Source organism: Andrographis paniculata, unplaced genomic scaffold (assembly GCF_009805555.1).
Source record: "Andrographis paniculata isolate CXL003 unplaced genomic scaffold, ASM980555v1 Contig66END, whole genome shotgun sequence".
NCBI classification, from domain to species: Eukaryota; Viridiplantae; Streptophyta; class Magnoliopsida; order Lamiales; family Acanthaceae; genus Andrographis; species Andrographis paniculata.
In genome coordinates, this window is record NW_026137602.1 from 3,874,705 (window position 1) to 3,895,301 (window position 20,597).

Consider the following 20,597-nt stretch of genomic DNA (forward strand, 5'->3'; position numbering starts at 1 on the left):
TGTAACAATTGATACTTTTCTATTTTTGCGTAACATATTTAACAAATATAAATCAACTTAATTAACTACATAACATACAATATTATAAATGACGTAGGACTCACTCAAAACCCATTTATTTCTATATCTCTCTTAAAAAAATAAATATTTCTATCTATATTTAAAACTACACATCTTTTATAAAATTGATTTATGTTCATTATAAATAAACAAAAATATTTTTTTATTTACTTGTATTATAGAAAATTTTATTCTCTTACGAAATGATATTCATATTGCATATCTCTTTTAATTGCTATATAATTTTTAAATATTTAAATATATATTTTAATTTTTTTAATCATATATATTAAATTTACTTTAAAACTATAAATATTATTAATTATACAAAAAAATAATATAATAATATCATAACTGATTATTATTAAGTAATTAAATATTCTCACCTTAAATACCATATCCCTAATCAAATGGTTCAATTTCGGTGAGACGAAAATAGTATTTTATAAAAAGGTTATATCGTCATATTCAAAATTTGGACTGAGATTCAAAGAAATTTGAACTTAGGCAATTTCTTTCGATCTAAATCCAATTGTTAAAAACATATCTTAATTTTGAATGGACCTAAATTAATGATTCTACAAAGACATGAGATTTTTGAAATTGTGAAAATTTGAAAAAAAAATAAAAAAAAATCATACTCCCTTCGTCCCACATAATTTGTCCATTCATTTTTTGAAAATATAATTATACACTTTAATCTCATTTTAAATTTTAAATTTTATAATTTTTTTAATTTTAATTAAATTATTTAGTTATCTTAATCTTAATCCACAATTATTTTTATTAATACACTTCTTAATTACTTACTAATTACATTTTACCTAAATTCTCGTATTTACAGTAATAGACCCATAATACATGGGACGGAGGGAGTATTTGATTTGATATTTTGTAAAAAATATATATATTTAATGTAATATTTTTTAAAAAATAAATAACACCAAATAAGTAAAAATTATTTATGTAGGGTGTGTTTGTTTGAAGGATTTTGGTGGATTTCCACTATTCATCCAATTTTTTTCCCCAAAAAACATCAAATCAAACACCTATTTTTCATTTTTTATATTATACTAAAAATCAATTTTACATTCAAAACATCACATCAAACCCTATTTATATCACATCATACAACTATTCAAATTCATAATTTTTACTATTCAAATCCCAACTCAAAATGCAAACTCCCAAACAAACACACCCTAAGGAAAGCTAGTTTGTACATCATTGGAAAAAAAGAACTTACTAAAAATTCATTCACCTGTATTTTCCTCTTATTTTAATTAGAATATATATATATTTATTCAATAAAACACTATATTCATTATTTAAATTTTATTTTAAGCATTATTTCAATCTATTTCATTTTAAAATATCCCAAATTACCAAACTACTATGTACATCACACATATATATACATAAATTATGTATCTATAAACATGTTCACATGCATGATGACAAGAACTATGAAATCACGTGAACAAAAATCTTATCTGGTATTTACCCGTGCACATTTTCAGGTAGCGACGGCATATTTCTACATTATATAAAAAATAATGATAATAATAATAAAAATCTCATCTAATATTCAAATAATGAACATAAAAAAACCAAAAAATCGAATAGCAAAATTAATTTTCTATATATATATATATGTAGGGTCATAATTAATTTCAATTAAATAACTACTGTAAATTAAATTTCCCAATTTCAATTAAATAACTACTGTAAATTAAATTTCCCAATTTCAATATACGTGGGGTCACAATTTATTTCAATTGGTTTACAAATTAATTGAACGAGGGGTAAAATGGTCAAACGAACCTCCGGGGGAGTGCTGCGAATTTTCCGGAAATGGAGGGACTCTTCTGCAAAAAAGCCTCTGTCAGCCATGGGTGGACCTGCAACTGAAGTTTCTGGTTTCGTTCTGCACAAAAAATAATAAAATATTTCTGGCCAGAAATTGTGTTTCCCATTCACAAATCGACACGACAATTCATAAAGCCCTAAAATTTGGGGATTTTTTTTTTTTTTTTCACCAATTACAATTCTGTATTTACAACAAATCCCTGTTTTTTTCTACACAATTTGAACCGTCGCCGGAAAAGTTACAGAGAAACTAAACCAGAAGCATTGTCGCCGCCGCCGCCGCCGGAGATGGAATTAGTAAGAATATTCCATACGGTGGAGGCGATCCCGGAGAATCCCGCTGTACAGCGCCGCCCGATTCGCCGGCATTTTTTTCAGTTCGAGAGTTTCGTTGCCGCAATTGGCGGCGGCGGCGCCGTGATCGGATTCCCGGCGCCGCCGCCGGTAGATTTCTCCGTTTCCTTTGGATTCTTTGACATCCTCAGCGAATTGCACTCTTTTTTTGCTTTTCTTGTTTCCTAAAAATCCCCAAATTGAAACCCACTTTTAAAAATTAACAATTTATATATATATATATATAATTATATATATGTATGTATAGGTAGGGGTAGGGGTACCTGAAGAGAGGCAAGATTTGAGGGGGGGAGGATTCCGATTCCGATTTGGCGGCGGCGGCGGCGGCGGGTGGTGGTGGTGGTGGTGGGGGAAGTATTTGTCGCGGAGGAGATCGAAGAGGATGATGGTGCCGGCGGAGACGGCCATGGCGGTGGCGAAGACCAAACCTTGAGAGGTCAACATGGACGACATCAAGATCAAGAACTAACCATCAACAATTCCCAAATACCAAATAAAAATACAAATACAGATAGATATACAAATGCAAATATAATAATAATAATAATATTATTATTATAATCAATTTGTATTTATTTGGTGTTTAATAATAATATTATTATTGCTACTGCAGAAGGAAGGCTGTGTCCGAGTTGGTGTCCGGCCACGACATTAAAATAACACTAATAAGGCCAATAGCTCCTCCCCTCTGTATATAAATAGATAAAAAAATAAAGGGTTTTGTCCTAGGTCTTAAAATGTCACATTTATATTTTGTGTATTTAATATTAAAAAAAAATATTTTTATATTTATATAATATTTTTATAAATATCTTTATATTAGTATTATAAATGTTAATTGAAGTATTTTTATATATATTTTTTAATTTGTACTATATTTTGATATAATAATTAATATTCAAATATCAATACAAAAAGATATTTGTGAAAAAAATATATATATAAATTTTTTTCGAAAAATACAGAAATCAAATAATAAAAAATTGAGAATTTTGAGAATAAAAAAAGAGAAGAAAGATGAAGTGGAAAATGGGTTTTTTTTTATATTAAAAAATAAAAATGAAAAAGATAAATAAAATTGGAAAAGGTGGAATTAGGAAGTGCACCACACGGAAGGAGATGAGGCCTCTGGTTGGGAAGAAGGGTCAAGAGTTTATTAAATAAAAATAAATAAATAAATAATGGGTTTTTTTAATAAATTGATTTGTTTGGTTGTGACAAATATACATACACGAAATATTTAAATAAAAATTATATACTTTTTTTTCTTTCATCGAAAAGAATATTTATTATTATCTTATTTGGTCATTCACGACATATATAAGCATACTTAACAATGTTAGGTATGCTCATATTCATATTTAGTAAAAATACATTTTTTTAAATAAAAAAAAATAACAATTTTTTTTTTTTTTTTAGACAAATGTTCTATAAAATCTCAATTTCATCCTTACAAATAATACATAAATAATACTAAAATATTATTTTTCTTAATTCTTATGTCAACAAAATTTGAACATTATTTTATGGTGGGAATAATTTTTTTATCCATTTCTTACAAACAATGACTATACAATTAAACATATTGACAAAATACTTACTGTTTTTAATATACTTATCCGATTTTCTATATCTCAAATAAAAAAAAATATATTTTTCAAACAATTTTATTGAACAAACACAGTATATTTCTACTCGATTGAGAGAATATATTATACTCGCTTCGTCCCAATACAGTAGTCTTGTTTACTATTTTTGTCCGTTCTAAAACAATAGTCTCATTTCTATAAATAATCATATCACTATAAAACTACCTTTATTTTTTTATTATTATTACACAATTGCTACTACTTTTTACATTAATACACTCATAAGTCTTTTACCTGTATTTTTTATTCACTACTAATATAATATCAATATTTCTTAAATCTCGTGTCAAATCTAACTCAAACTATAGTTTTCGGAAGGAGGGAGTATATAACTATTACTCGTATAATTGCGTATGGAAACATACCTATTTTTTATACAAAAGGTAATTTTATTTATTTTTTATTTTTAAATAAACTCCTACAAAATTCAAATTAATAAAAAAATTGATGACCAAACCAAAACCTTTTTTAAAGGAAGGTTGTAGATGATGATGATATCAATGAATAATATTATACATATAAAGTAACGTAATTAAATAATAATAATTATAATAATAATAATAATAATAATATAATTAATATTTAATTATTTATTGGTGGGGTGAGGTGTGTGTTTTGTCATGTGAGGCGTGTGAAAGCATTATGTATGATCCATTTTTTTCTGGCAGTCCTTTTACTTTCTATTGGTTGCAATTTTTCACTTTACTTTTAATTCTTCCCTTTTTTACTAAATTATAATAAAATAAAAATAATAATAATAATAATAATTGAACACATATCATTCATCACCTCTACTTTATTAGTAATAATTCAATTTTAAATTTTAAACCATAATTAGTCAATAAAGGGCTAATATTAATTAATTTATAGTTGGTGGATTCTTCTAAACTGGAATATATTTCTATGATGGTAGCAGTTTTTTTAATTTTGATTGTTTTAATAGTGAAAGGTGAATCCCTCTCTCCCGGTGTAAGGTTACCGTTTACTTTTTGCACGTATATATTTTAATATTAGTATTATAATGGGTTATAATGAAAAAGACAAAAATACCTTTTTTTAGTATTGTGTAATATAAAAGTAATGACATTTGTATCATAGTGTAAGTTGAAAAAGTATTTATTATATTACTAAATTAGAAAATGGTAATTTTGTTTTGAGACGGACGAAAATAGAAAATGACAATATTTTTCAATAGGACGGAGGGAGTATGGTATTTTATGAAAAAAGATTATATAATTAATTCAATATAAAAAATATTAAAGATGATAATATTAATTCTTTTAATATATATATATATATAAATAGAATCTTAAAATTTTAAAGAATAATAAATATACTCTTTTTATAAAATAAAAATAAAGTTTTTTTTTTTCAATTTATTTTTCACATTATAATCTCAATACTATAATAAATATTTATTTTTTATTTATAAAATCTAATCAAATATCCAATGTGTGCGTGCGTGTGTTTTTAATTAATTAATTATTTTTTTGAATAATACTTTAGATGTAGGGTGTTTCTTTTTACAAGAAGTTTTCAAATTTTACTAATTAAACTTTATATTTTCTAAAAATATTATTATTTTTTTTTTTACAAAGTATCTCAATAATATTATTTTAAAAGCAAATTTAAACTAAAATTTTCTCCAACCAAACCCAAAAAACACACCTGTAATATTTTGTAGATATATATATATATAATATACTCTTATCATTTCAACTCAATATAAACATTTCAAAACTTAATATAACTTTGTCGAAGCCATAATTTAAAGTATGCAATAATAATAATCTAACATGTAAATGTAATAAGAAAATAAAATGAAAAAAAAATTCTAGAAAAAAAAAAAAAGAAGCATACATCACTTTCCACACCGTACATGTAACAAAGTGTCCAAACACTTGTCGGAAAATCAACAGAGACATAAACATACATCACCACTAATTGTACTAATCTTTTCCTCCTCACATATTGGCCGCACCCAATTTTATTTGTCGACAAATTTTAGATATTTAATTTTAAATTTATTACATTTATACTAACTCTTTGCCATATCATGAATGATATTTGCTTTTTACTTAATTGATTTTTTAATATTAATATTATATTAGTTTGTAGAAAAAAAGGACAAAAATATTTTTACTTGTATTGTGTAAAGTAAAAGTAATGACATTTGTATAATTCATTGTAAATTGTAAGAGTATTTATTATATTAGTTATGTAGTACAATTATATATATATATATAAAAAGTATCCTTATTCTAAGACTGATATAAATAGAAAATGTAACTATTTTTTTAGGGACGAAAGGAGCATTTAAATTTGATCATATTCATTAAATTAAATTGTTTATATTTGAGTAGACGGCGGGCTACAGTGCTGAATAGCACACGGTGTTACCATAAACAAAACACAGTATATTTTAATATAATACAAATACAAAACATAACTTAACAACACATGATATAGTCGCACCCAACACATACAATACTTGATTTCAGCATAAGACATTTCTATATTTTACGTGCGGTTTGATTTTCTAAATTTAACACCCTAACAGAGTACATAAATCAAATAATGCAAATTTGGAATTTTCATCAAATAATTTTATCACTATTTTCAATTTCAATCTCAATATCGAAAGACCCTTATATTGGATTTTCTTCCACCATTTATCCCAACAAATATTTAAAAAGAAAAAAAGAAAAAAGATTCCCAATCCAATGTCGACAAATACGTTGCCATATCGACATATTCCAAACATACACCAAATCGAACAAACAACGTACGTAAGTTGCCAAAGCGAACCCAACCCAACCCAACCGTTAGTCGATAGAGACACACGATTCAACCAAAAACAAAGTTCGATAATAGACACAAAATTAACAACAAAATTAAATTAAAGTACGCACAAAACATCTTCTTATTCATCGATAGAGAACCAAAACCCAGATCTTATGTCGTCAGAATCGGCGGGAGATAGTCCGATTTCATGCCGAGAATCCGCGCATTCGTGTCCGGGAAGAACTCCGCTCCCGGGAGTTCGGTGATCGTCCCGTCGCTGGCGACCCCGACAGGGTACCGGAGCAAGTGCCCAGGGAGGTCGTGCTCGAGTTCGTCGGCGGAGTAGAGGTCCCAGTACTTGTTGGCGATCTCGTTCACCTTCGCCGCGCATTCCTCGCTCGACGGCTCGAGGAACACGTTGTCGAGCATGCCGAGGTGCTCGTACCACAATGCCATTCGGAAACCGTGGATTTGGCCCCTCGCCGGCTGCCGATTCGCCAAATGGTACGGCTGATAAGCACCCATCGCAATCTCCGAATCCCTCGAACCGTCCATCGATCGTTGGTTGATGTTGGCGGACCCGATTATTATGTATTCATCGTCGACTGCAAAACAACGAGATATATATATATATATAAAACGTAACTAGGGATGAAAAAATATACTGAATTGTCGAAATAACGTGCATATCGTACTTAGAAAATATCAAAAGTTCGATATAACGTAAATTTCAATATGATCCCAAAAGAATTGTCTTATTTTTTTCATTTTTGTCCGTCTCAAAACAATTGTCTTATTTCCTTATTTAGTTACCGTGGTTCCCACTTTACAACAAAATTATTTGTACTTTTTCAATCTACCCTAATTATTATTATAATTTACTTTTTAAAATTCTCGTAAAACAAGGGTATTTTAGTCTTTTTATATTCTATTTTATATCTATTTTCAATTAAATATTATTATTCTTTCATTTCCGTGCCAATTCACACTAAACCACTTCTTTTGAGACGGAGGGAGTAAGTATTTTGCTATACAACAAAAATCCTATATACTATTTTGATATTTTGATATTCAATATATCGGTATATACCAAGAGTTTGGTATATTGATATAAAAATAATAATTTTAAATGATATATACCAATACCGTGCGGGAAATTCAGTATGCCGAATTATCGATATGGTATAAGCATATATATATCAAACCAAATTTTTTTGGTATGTCTTTTTAACATACCAAAAATTTCAGTATGGTTCGATATCTTCGGTATCACGTACCGAACGCTTCCCTATGAAAACATCGAATTCAATACGAATAATTTGAACTGTTACCGATCATCATCTTGGCATGAACGTAGATCATAAACCGACGGGCCTCCTGGGCTTTCAAGTAGTCGGAATCAGGCTCGGGTGTTTCGGCAGGCTCGTACTCTCCGCTCTTCTTTGCCTCCCGATTTCCGAGGCAGAAGAACGTCAAGTAGTTTCTTGGGTCCTCCTCGATTCCCTTAGCGTTAAGGGCCTGAATGATATCTTTGTACATCATCTCCATCGTTCGTCTCTGCCAGTCTAATATCGCCTGAACCGACGCGCTCTCCGGAATCCCTTCCGGCCACATAGGGACGACAATGTAGACGGTGAACCGTTCCCCGGCCTCGATCTTGCTCACGATCTTCAAAGAAAGTTCCTTCGGAATGAGATGTAGAGCCCCGATGTCCTCGACTTTAATGTCGTTGCAATCCCAGCTAAAACAGCCGCCGAGGAAATACTGATTCTCGATATAGATGAAATTCTTCGCGCGGCGGATAGCGTGGATATATGCATCCTGAATGCTCCGATCGATTATATTATCCTTCCCGCTGATAAGCCCGGCCCGGGCAGCCTCTTCCGGCGCCTCCGGGAACCCGAACGCAGCTCCGCCGTCGATAGATCGGAATAACTGAACATGCCATGTCTCGTTGTCGTCCGGGAACGTCGCCGGAGACGGGGGGATGATGATATCGGAAAGATCCCGTAAATTGAGAAGAACATCTTTCCCGCCTTGCTTCCTCCATCTCTGCTCGAAGTTAAACAATACATCCCAAGCGATGGGGCCTTCCAGCCGGGAGTGGATGTCGTGCCACGGCTCCCTCGGCCCGCCTTTCGTGATCGCAGCTCCGGTGAAATTCGGCTGATGGAAATCGTCGTGATGAGCAGTGTCCAAAGTCCGGAAAAGGGAATGGAAAGGGGTATCGTATCGCCCGTCACAAAGATCGATGCCTCCGACGAAGCTCACGATTCTCCTCCGATCGGAGTCTCCGTTCGGAAGCTCGCTGTCGACGACGATGATCTTCTGATGGTGAGTGAACATCGTCGAGATTTGCAAGTCTTGCACGAAGCTTCCGCCGTCGTCGGGATTACGCGGACACAACACGCAGTGCACGTCGGTATCTTGGAAATAGTTTCCTGTCTCCTCGTCGTGTGTCGCCATCAAACCGTCTTTCTTAAGAAGACCCACCGAAGTTCGATCGTCCCAAACGAGCATAAGAACCGTAACGCCTTCGCTCGCTTTCTTCTTAAGTAGCTCCCCGAGCATAATGTCGCCGCCCGGCTTCTGTCTCCGGGAGTCTCGTATCAAAGCAATTTCGGTATAAACGGACCAACCGGTGATATATATTAAGTGCTTCGCGTTCGTGATCGCATCGAAAACGTCTTCCCAACATCGATGGGGCTCGTAGTATTCTCCTCCGGATAGGGGAATCTTCGGAATAAAATTGTCCGGCACGTGAGCGTCCTGATAGAGCGAAACCCGACACCCCGTTCTCTGAGAAAAGAACGTGTAGGGGACCCCAGGGTACCGAGCACTTTTAATTCCACGAGCCCAATTACGATCTTGAGAGACGTCGAAAAACTGAAGCTTCACATGGATCTTGGACCCCACCTCGATCGGGTTCTTATTTTTATCAAGAATTTCGACCCACCTGTCGATTTCTTCCCCGTCCAGGAGTTCGGAAACGGGGACGTATGCTCTTCCTATCAATGTTGCGCCGATAGGATTGTCATCCTTAACAGTGAATATGACATCCGACGCCAAGTGCGCGCAGTAAATGTGGAAAGACTCGAACCATCTTGGATTTTCAGGTTCGTTGTCGAGTATTCTCGTCCTCCCAACTCTCGCTTTCCCCAAATCAACAGTCGCATACATTTTCGGAGTTCCTTTTCCGAGACCGACTTTCTCCTCAATGTTCTCCATAAACTGCAAGAATAAACTCCATGCATAAGATTTTGAACTAACTCGAAAACTTTCGCCAAAATATACAATGCTAGAGACAGAACACTAATTGTTTCGTCAATATAAGAACCGAGACTCGGTACACTTTCAAGATTCAAGAATAATAATATTAAGAATGAGCAACTTTCGAAATATGTGAGATTCTCGGACAAAGATGCCTTAAGATCATAACTATCAACATCCAAGATCGATCAAATTTAGAAAACAACTACATAAATTTCAATAATCATTATCACTAGGTATGAAAACAACATCTGATTATGATCAAGTGGCTTCAAAACACCATCATTCTTCGAACACGAAATAAGCACACATTAGAGATATATACATATACGTACACAAAAATCATCAGATCCAATAAGTTACCAACAAACTAAAGACAAAAACGATTCGCTCAAGCCTAATTCATGTCCACAAAAGCATTCTCTCAACACCCCAAATTGTGATCAAAATCTAGTGTCCCGGTTCAATGGATGCCACTCATTTGGATACCATCGATCGTGAAATGTATACCAAAGGCCCACAATCTCACTTAAGAGTGGTACCCCCTCCCCTGCCCCCAGTGAATATCCTCTTACAGCGCTCTCAAACTGATTCCACATTGTTTTCAGACATTAATTTTGGATAAACATTGAGAACCAACACTACCGAGAGGACCTACAGACGACGTAAACCAACAAAAATGAGAATCACAGACAGAGACTCACACCATGAAAGCAACACCACTGATCACTGATCTGTAATCAATTCTCAAACTAGATCTATCGGATTCATCAATGGCTACCATGAATTCAAAGTGCAAAGCAATCAAACTCAATTCAATTCAAGTCAAACCTAAAATCTAAGAGCAGAAACAGATCCATCAATTCGAAGTAGAGCCCACACTTCAGATAGCAACATCACTGATCTGTAATCAATTCTCAAATTGGATCGATCAGATTCATCAATGGCTACCATGGATTCAAAGTGCAAATCCATCAAACTCAATTCAATTCAAGTCAAACCTAAAATCTAAGAGCAGAAACAAATCCATCAATTCGAAGTAGAGCCCACACTCCATCCACAGATATAATCCAACTCAATTTTCCCCAACAAACCACAAAGAAACGATCAGACAAAAAAATAGATAAAATTCAGATCCGTCAATCCCCAACCTTGCCGAAGATGTTCCCGCTCCGACCGACTTCCAATCTGTCCACTTCATAGATCGTCACGTGAAGAGTGCCGTGGAGCAAGATCTGCGCCATCGAATTCCACCTGCGGAAAAAAAAAAAAAAAAATCAATCAAATGCTTCAAAACCCTAACTCAAAATTTTACTTCGATGATCCTTCCCTACCCCAAAACGCTAGAAATTTAAAGAGATCAGAGAGTTCTTACAGAGTTGTGCAACAACAAAAATTCCTTCAAAAATCAAACCGCGATTCGATCTCAGCTGCTCTGAATCTGAAACACAGAAATTTGGACAAGGGAACGCCGAAATCGGGGGATTTGTACAAGTGGAGTGATCGAGTCAATACGCGGTGGACTGAGTAACTATCCACGGATATATTTATTTATTATTAATAATTATTTTTACATCATTGTGGGATGAACCTCAACGCCACTTCCCTTAAAAACCAAATGGTAAAAAGATAAGGACACTTTTAGATAAAACTCTTATCGATCCTGTAATAAAAAAATCTATTTGGATCGGATAAAAAAAAATATTTTTTATTAAAAAATAAGAAAACAAAAAAAAAAATCGATAATAATTTTAAAATTTTATTTAATACTCCATCGGTCTCAAAAAAAAAAAAAAAGTCTTATGAGCACGATAATTAAAAAATAATACTCCCTCCGTCCCATTGGAAATGGTTTATTTTTTGTACGTAGATGTTTGAATATTAGTATTATATTGGATTGTAGTAAAAAAGATAAAAATATCCCTATTAGTATGGTGTAATATAAAAGTAATGACATTTGTGTAATATATTATAAGTTGAAAGAATATTTATTACGTTAAGTAGGTAGTACAATTACTAAATTAGGAAATGGTACCCTTGTTTTGGGATGGACGAAAATTGAAAATTGTAGCATTTCAATGGGACGGAGGGAGTAATATTTAATTGAAAATGAATATAGAGTAGAAGGTAAAAAGACTAAAATACTTTTGTTTTTTAAATGATTTTAGAAAGGTAAATTAGAGTGATAATGGATAGTTTGAAAAAATATGAATAATTTTGTTATAAAATGAGAACCACAGAAAACAACATAATTGTTTTGTAACATGCGAAAATAAAAAAAAATAAGACAAACTCTATTGGAACGGAAAGAATATTTAATAAGGATGAAAATATAAAAATAATAAAGATAATAATAATAGAGTACTATTTTCTTCCGTCTCGTATACAGAACTAATATTTGGATTTTGCAAGTAGATTTTGAATATTAGTATTATATTGAGTAATAAAAAAAAAAAAAAAATACATTTATTATTGATATTGTGTAATATAAAAATAACTATATTTTTGTAATTTATTGTAAATTTGAATGATATTTTTTTTTTTGGAACAAACGAAAATAGAAAATAAAATCTTTTTATGAGATTGAGGAAATAAAATATTACCAGTGATAAATAAGTATAGCTAAAGTTTTAATTTTGTAATAAATTATAGTGATTAATAAAGAAAAAAAAGTAGAAAATAAATTTGATAGACTAAACAATCTTGGGCGTGTTTTGAATTTTACATTTCTCATTTCATAAAATATTTTATTAAATACTTCCCGTCCTATAACTATAGTATTGGTTGTGTTAGTTGCATGATTTAATGAATATTGGTATTATATTAATAGTTGATAAAAAAAAAATATAGATAAATTTTTTTTTTTCCCTTGTGAGTGTATTAATGTAAAAAGTAGTGACAATTGTGTAATAATAATGAAAGAGTAATTGTAATTTTATAGTGATACAGTTATTTATAAAAATAAGACTATTATTTTAAGACGGACAAAAATAGTAAATAAAACTATTGTATCAGGAGCGACGAAGTATTATTTTAGGTAAGCATGTTTTTTTACTATTATTAGAGAAATTGTTTTTTCATGATTTGGTAGGATCTTCTTTACTTATTTTATTTCTAATTCTAATATCTAAAGAATATATATTTTCCTTTAATGATTCACAAACTAAAGGAAGTGGTTGGAGAGTAGAGGTTGGGATCATTTATACACAAAAAGAGTGTTTAAATTTTTTGGACACAAATATTACAAGAAATAATATTTTAATAACTTATGTCTATTTTTTTATATAGGTAAAATTGGACTTTTATTGAATTGGTAATGTATTTTATTAAATTTTTATTTTTTTAATATAGAAATTTGAACCTGAAACGTTGAAAATTTAAATTTATGATACGATTTTGTCCTCCAAACTATTAGGTCATTATTTATTACAATGTAAATTTTGAATAAAATAGACCCAATATAAAAAATATGTAAGGTATATTAGTAGTAACATACATGAATAAAAAATAGTAAATAATTTTTTTTTAAAATATATACGCTCTCCATCAGGTTGGAAGGGTGAAGTTTGTTTTTTTGCACGTAGATTTTTTAATATTAGTATTATATTTGATTGTAGTAAAAAAAAAAAGACAAGAATACCCCTATTAGTATCATGTAATATAAAAGTAATGACATTTATGTAATATATTGTAAGTTGAAAGGATATTTATTATGTTAAGTAGGTAGTACAATTACTAAATTAGGAAATGGTAACATTGTTTTGGGGCAGACGAAAATGAAAAATGGTAACATTTAAATGGGATAGAGCGAGTATTACTTCCTCGTTCGTCCCAAAAGTATAGTCTTATTGTGTTTGACACAAGATTTAAAGAATATTGATATTACATTGGTAGTTGGTAAAAAGTAAAGATAAATAAATTTTTTGCCCATGTGAGTATATTAGTGTAAAAAGTAATGACAATTGTGAAATAATAATGAAAAAGTAGGGATAGTTTTATGGTGATATGGTTATTTATGGAAATGAGACTATTGTTTTGGGACTGACAAAAATGATAAATAAGACTATTGTATTGAAACGAAAGGAGTATTATTTTTTATTAAATATGCTACGACTACAATGCCGCGTTCTTCAATTTAATTAATTCTTTTACATCTTTTTTTTTTTACTAAATATATATATTTTTAACAAAATATAATAATGTTTAAAATAAAAAATACTCCTTCCGTACCGGAATAGGTGTCTTATTGGAAGTTAACACGAGAATTAAAAAATAATAATATTTAATTGAAAGTGAGTATAAAGTAGAATGTAAAAGACTAAAATATCCTTATTTTTTGAAAGATTTTAAAAAATATGTTAGAGTAATAATTAAAGATAGTTTGAAAAAATAGAAATAATTTTGTTATAAATTCAAGACTACGATTACTAAATAGAAAAACAAAGACAATTATTTTGGAATTGACCAAAAAAACAAAACTCTTTTAGGACGAACGAAATATATATATATATATATATATATATATAAGACATGCCCAATCCTATACTACAAATACCCCTATTGGGCTTTGCTAGGCGGGTCATGAAATTAATTATCACCGTAACTTATCTACATTCATTTTTTGGGCTCAATGTAAAAAATCAATTTCTACTAAACAAACAGGTATTTGTATTTCAAGTTTTGTGTGATAAGTTAAAGGGTAAATGGTACAAAATTTATACGTGGTTTCACGAAGTTACGACCAAATCTTTCGTACTTTTAAAATTGTGTCAAGTTTTCTCGTAGTTTCATAAACTCTGCGTCTAACCCTTTCGGCGGTCTTTATTTAACGGTATTTGACTTAAATACGCTCAAACTGCGAATAAATTTTAGAATCTCAATTTCTAAATCCTTAAAATTACAAATATATTTATTTTTCTTATATTTAACCTAAAAAAATAGTAAAAATAAACTCTTAAAATTTGAGAAAAAATAACTATTTTTGAGGTTGAATATAAGAAAAACGAATATATTTGTAATTTTAAGAATTTAGAAATTGAGATTCTAAAATTTATTCTCACTTTGGTCGAATTTATGTCAAATACTGTTAAATAAGGACCGCCGAGGGATTAGACGGAAGAGTTCATAAAACCACAAGAAAGTTTGACACAGTTTTAGAAGTACAGGGAACTTGGTGCAATTTTATGAAACCACCTATAAATTTTGTGCAATTTAGCCTAAGTTAAATCGAAAAGAAGACACTATGTTTTGAATTCATGGTCTCATTATCACAAAATTTACTTAATATTAAAAATATATTATTTTATTTTACAAATATATTATTTTAAATTCAAATTAATATTATATATTCTGTATAATTTTTAATAAAAATATATTATTTTATTTTACAAATATCACATAAAAATACTTTTTGGATAATAACTCAAATCAATTTCAAACCATAACAAATAAATTATTTCTGTACCTAAGAGTATAATTAAACATTATTGAATTATATTTACATGGTAGGTAGGCCAAAAATACTTGATTTGTAATATGAAATTATGCATTTATTATTTCATAATACCAAAACAAAATATTTTTAGTCGTCAAACTTTTGTAAATTAAGTGGCGAAACATATTTGATTTATTTAAACAAAAATTTAAATTAATTTCAAATTATAATCCAACAAATTTTGTGAATAATGGAAAGTCACAAACAATTTAGAATATCCCAAATTTAAAATAATAGCAAAATATTTGAGATTGATCGATACATATAATAGTTAACTAAAAAAATTATTTCAAATTATATTTCTTTAGTTCAACTTAAAATGTTTTCTAAATACACTAATACTAAAATATTCTTTAATTTTTATATAAATTACAAAAATATAATAACAATTAAGTTATATACAAAATACAAAAATATAAAATCATCTTACACACTTCTATTAATCAATAAAATATTACTCCATCCGTCTCACATAATTTGTCTTAATTTTCTATTTTCGTCTATCCATATAACTTGTCATTTCTATTTTTGGAAATATAATTATGCACTTTAATCACATTTTAAATTTTATAATTTTATCAATTTTAATTAAACTATTTATTTATCTTAGTCTTAATATATAATTATTTTTACTAATACATTTTTTAATTACCTACTAATTATACTTTACCAAAATTTTCGTATCTACGGTAATAAGCTCAAAATATCTTGGACGAAAGATTATTATTTTTTAATTTACTATAAAAATTTAAAACAAATATTTTGCACAGGGAGTATGAAAAAATAATAATTGACATTTAAATGGGTTGTCCTTTTTTTCTTGCACATGCTTCATTAAATACCAAATTACTTTTAATGGTCCAAAACCTATTTTTGGGCACGTTAATGAATTAATGCATCCATACAGCTGGACCTTTACGTGCCTATATTAATTAATCGAATTTATTTTATTTAATTAGTTGTTACCTAAATGTTAATTTCATCCACAAAAATTAGTTATTTTGTACAACTTAGATTTATTTAAATTGCTTAGGTACAATTCATTTTAATGTTCTTAATTAAATCTTTCTTTCAATTAATAAATTTCATTAAATACAATAAATTAATTATATGACCCATTGTCACGTGACATATCGTCATACGTTATAAATTGAAAAGACAATTAGAACGAAATTCAAAATAATTATTTTTATCCAATTAATTCGTCTATATACGCAAATTGTATCTTTCTTTTTTCGGTTATATGTATTTTAATATAAATGGATATACTAATTAATGTATCAATTTTATTATTTCGAAATAGTTATAATTAATGTATCTATTTCACAAATATGATTTTCATATATTAATAAAATTTTGCATTTTAATTAAAATTATAATAATACAATTATTTATCAATGGCACGTGCCATAACATTTTAGTCCGTACATTCCCATGTATTGTTACAAATTTCATTATATTTGTAAACAAGTAGAGTTTTGAAAAAAAAAAAAAAAAAGCAAAAAACCTAGTATTTAATGTGATTTTTTTTTTCTAAAAAAATATAATAAAAAAATATCAATTTTGTATATATATGTTCATTTTGTATTTTTTATTTTGTATTTTTTATATTTGATTTTGCTCCCTCCGTCCAAGCAATAAGTATGTATTTATTTTTGTGAGAAATAATAATATTTTAATTGTAGTTGATATATAAAAGTAGTGTAATGATATTTTTGCTCTTATTTTTTTTTGTATAAAAGTAATGATGTGATGTAAAGTAAGGGTATTTGTGGAAAAAAGTGGGGTATTTAATGAAATGGTTACTTTGTAATTGGACGTCCCAAAATAAAAAATATGTATACTTTGTAGCTAGACGGATAGAGTATTTTTAAAAAAGTAATTTTACTTTATAAATAATAGTCTAATTTGATATTTTCTGTAAAATATGTATGGGTGTGTTTGTTTGTGGGTTTGAAGTTTTGAGTTTGGATAATTCAACAGTAAAATATGAAATTTGAATAGTTAATTGATATGATATAAATAGATATTCATGTGATGTTTTGAATGTAAAATAAATCTTTGTATAATATAAAAAAGAAAAAGTAAATGTTTAATTTGATATTTTTTAGAAAAAAAAGAATTTGAATAATAAAAAACTGTGGTAAAACTCAAAAAAAAAAAAAAAAAAAAACTAACTATATTAAAAATTCAAGAATAAAATAAAAAATTACAGATGCATCATTTGAGATGCTTGAATAAATTTTATATTTTATATATTTCTTCCGGTTTCACTTATCGTGTTTATTTTTTCATTTTCGTTTGTCTTAGTTATTCTGTCATTTTTATTTTTGAAAAAAAATTATACAATTTAATCTCATTTTAAAAATTTTAATTTATAATTTTCTAATTTTAATTAAATTTATTAGTTATCTTAATTTTAATTTTAAATTATTTTTATTATGTAATAATTATTTTTATTAATATATTTTTAATTATTTATTAATTATACTACCCCTTAAATTTTGATATTTACAAAAAAATACAATAGTCGGGCCAGAAAGGATATTTTATTAAAATTAATATTTAAAAAATATATATATATAATATTTATTTTAGTGAGGTGGGCCCCAATGTACGGACACAGGACCACATTGGCGGCCCGAAATATCGCCGACAGCAAACCCCTTCTATTCTCTACACCCCTTTATGCTTTCCACTTCCAAAATCAATATATGTACTTGTAGAAATTTACTAGTACTATTACATAAGGATAAATTAATTAAATACAATGAGAATATTTTTTTAATAGTAAAAAATTTAAATTGCGTGAAATATATCACTAAAAAAAAAAAAATAATAAATTGATTTTGAATAGACTAAAATAAAGAAAAAAAATTAATTTCGAATAGAAGGAACATATGTATATATTTGCATTAACACATAAGTATTTGCTATTCATTACATGGCTGTAATTAAATTAAGTATTCGATGAAGTATTAATATGTGTTGCGATGAAATCAATTGTTACATAAATTATTACTACATTCATCTGACTCTAAATGTCTCATTTACGTTTTACGTATTGATATTTGAATATTAATTATTATATGAAAATATAGTACAAATTAAGGGAAAATGATAAAAATACTCTTATTATTGTCTTATAATACTATTATAATGACATTGTGCAAAATATTATATAAATATAAGAAGATTTTTAATATTAAGCATAATTACGCAAAAAATAAATGAGACCTTTAGAGTCGGATGGAAGGAATATTACTTTTTGCAATACATAAGATATAAATCTAATACCGCGAAAATTATATTAATATATAATACAAATAAAATATACTTCATTTGTCCCATTCGAAAGAGGCCTCTGGGATTTTGTAATAAATTAAAAAAATAATAGTATTTTATTGGTTAGTAGAAATGGATAAGAGGTTGAGACATATTGCCCGACTTTATTTTTAAAGTAATTGTATGCGTAATTATATAGTTGTAATTTCGTATTAGTGTATGATTACTTTTTTTTAAAATAAAAAAAATATTTACTTAAATGATATAGACAAAAATAATAAAATTGATACTTTATATTGAGATAAGGAAAATATTATTTAATATTGCATGATAATAATTAGTAAAATACGTACGTTTTACCATTGATCTCAGAAAACGTACTATAAAATGTACATTACCCATATAATTGCAAATAGCTGAGTTTGTGTTGTGTTAATTGAAACAAAATTATTAAAAATTTTGGAAAAAAATAATAAGATTGTTTCATTAATTATCAAAATAAAGAATCTATACACGGACATTACAAAACATATTCAAATCTATGTAATAAACCAAATCTAAATATAAATTTACTAAATTTAAGACGAAATATATAAATAATTTCAACAACTATATTATCCGTCTATTTTTTTATTTGATGCTCCAATATATTATATATATATATATATTATATAAATAATTGAATCTCTGTGACTGTGACGCTATTCTTCGAATTTGAGACAACAACAAACCTTAACCTTAGGACCTTAAGTGCAGCTCCAATGGTGGTCCGTAAGAAGTTCAGAGGCGTCCGACAACGCCATTGGGGCTCCTGGGTCTCTGAAATTCGTCATCCTCTTCTGTAATAATCTTCTTCTACTACTACCATTTAATTTAATTTATGTATTTCAATTTTTAATTTTGAATTTGGCAGGAAGAGGAGGGTTTGGCTGGGGACGTTCGACACGGCGGAGGCGGCGGCGCGTGCCTACGACGAGGCGGCGCTGCTCATGAGCGGAAGAAACGCCAAGACCAATTTCCCGATTCCGGCGAATCCGGACATCTCCGACGGCGGAGGCGGCGGGGATGGTTGCTCTCCGGCGGCGGCGGCGCCGGATTCGCTTTCGGCGGTGCTCAGCGCGAAGCTCCGGAAATGCGGCAAACCGCCGTCGCCGTCGCTGACGTGTCTGAGATTGGACACGGAGAATTCGCACATTGGGGTGTGGCAGAAGCGGGCCGGGTCAAGATCCGACTCGAATTGGGTCATGACTGTGGAGTTGGAGAAGCGGAAGAACGGCGGGCATCGGAGTATTCCGACGGCGGGGAATAATCCGCCGCAAACGGCGGCGCGGGAAGGCGCCGCCGCCGTGGGGGGCGGGATGGAGGAGGAGGAAAGGGTTGCGTTGCAGATGATCGAAGAACTCCTCAACAGAAATTAATCTTAAGAAAATAAAATAATAATAATATTTTTAAATATTATGCATAATTCTGATGATGATTATTTGTTTAATTTGAGAATTTGTATTTAGTTCCTAGATTTAATTATCCTTGAGTGTCTAATGTTTATAATTTTTTATTGCTGAAATTAGTACACAAAACCGTACGCGTACTGTGTACATGTATTGTATGTATGTATGTATCTATGTATATTGTACGAGGTATAATGTACCTGTAGATACGATGATTTGATGTCCAAAACGCACCCCTACCCTACCCTACCCTACACCATTAGTTAATTAAAATGCGGTAGGAAATTATTGGAATATGTAAGGTGTGTTTGGTTCCTGATCGCATGATCCATATGGGTTTATTTATTTAATTAATGCAATGTTTAGAAAAAAAAAAAAAAAGTT

General features: G+C 29.5%; 3 protein-coding genes across 3 annotated transcripts; 1 reads left to right on the forward strand and 2 right to left on the reverse strand.

Annotated features, from left to right (window-relative positions):
• Positions 1-1,810: 1,810 nt before the first annotated feature.
• Positions 1,811-2,950, reverse strand: LOC127263050 (uncharacterized). The gene is made up of 2 exons (XM_051291979.1): positions 2,547-2,950; positions 1,811-2,447 (listed from the first exon to the last, which is right to left on the reverse strand). The coding sequence occupies exons 1-2, from the start codon at positions 2,734-2,736 to the stop codon at positions 2,224-2,226; spliced, it is 414 nt and encodes a 137-aa protein (XP_051147936.1). The 5' UTR covers positions 2,737-2,950; the 3' UTR covers positions 1,811-2,223.
• Positions 2,951-6,644: 3,694 nt separating this feature from the next.
• LOC127262951 (phospholipase D alpha 1) lies at positions 6,645-11,529 on the reverse strand. Its single transcript, XM_051291823.1, has 4 exons — positions 11,362-11,529; positions 11,138-11,240; positions 8,048-9,947; positions 6,645-7,321 (listed from the first exon to the last, which is right to left on the reverse strand). Exons 2-4 carry the CDS (start codon positions 11,228-11,230, stop codon positions 6,888-6,890), a joined length of 2,427 nt encoding a protein of 808 aa, XP_051147780.1. The 5' UTR covers positions 11,231-11,240; positions 11,362-11,529; the 3' UTR covers positions 6,645-6,887.
• A 7,941-nt stretch (positions 11,530-19,470) lies between these two features.
• On the forward strand, positions 19,471-20,563 carry LOC127263078 (ethylene-responsive transcription factor WIN1-like). The gene is made up of 2 exons (XM_051292020.1): positions 19,471-19,606; positions 19,679-20,563. The coding sequence occupies exons 1-2, from the start codon at positions 19,527-19,529 to the stop codon at positions 20,181-20,183; spliced, it is 585 nt and encodes a 194-aa protein (XP_051147977.1). The 5' UTR covers positions 19,471-19,526; the 3' UTR covers positions 20,184-20,563.
• The last annotated feature ends 34 nt before the right edge of the window (positions 20,564-20,597 follow it).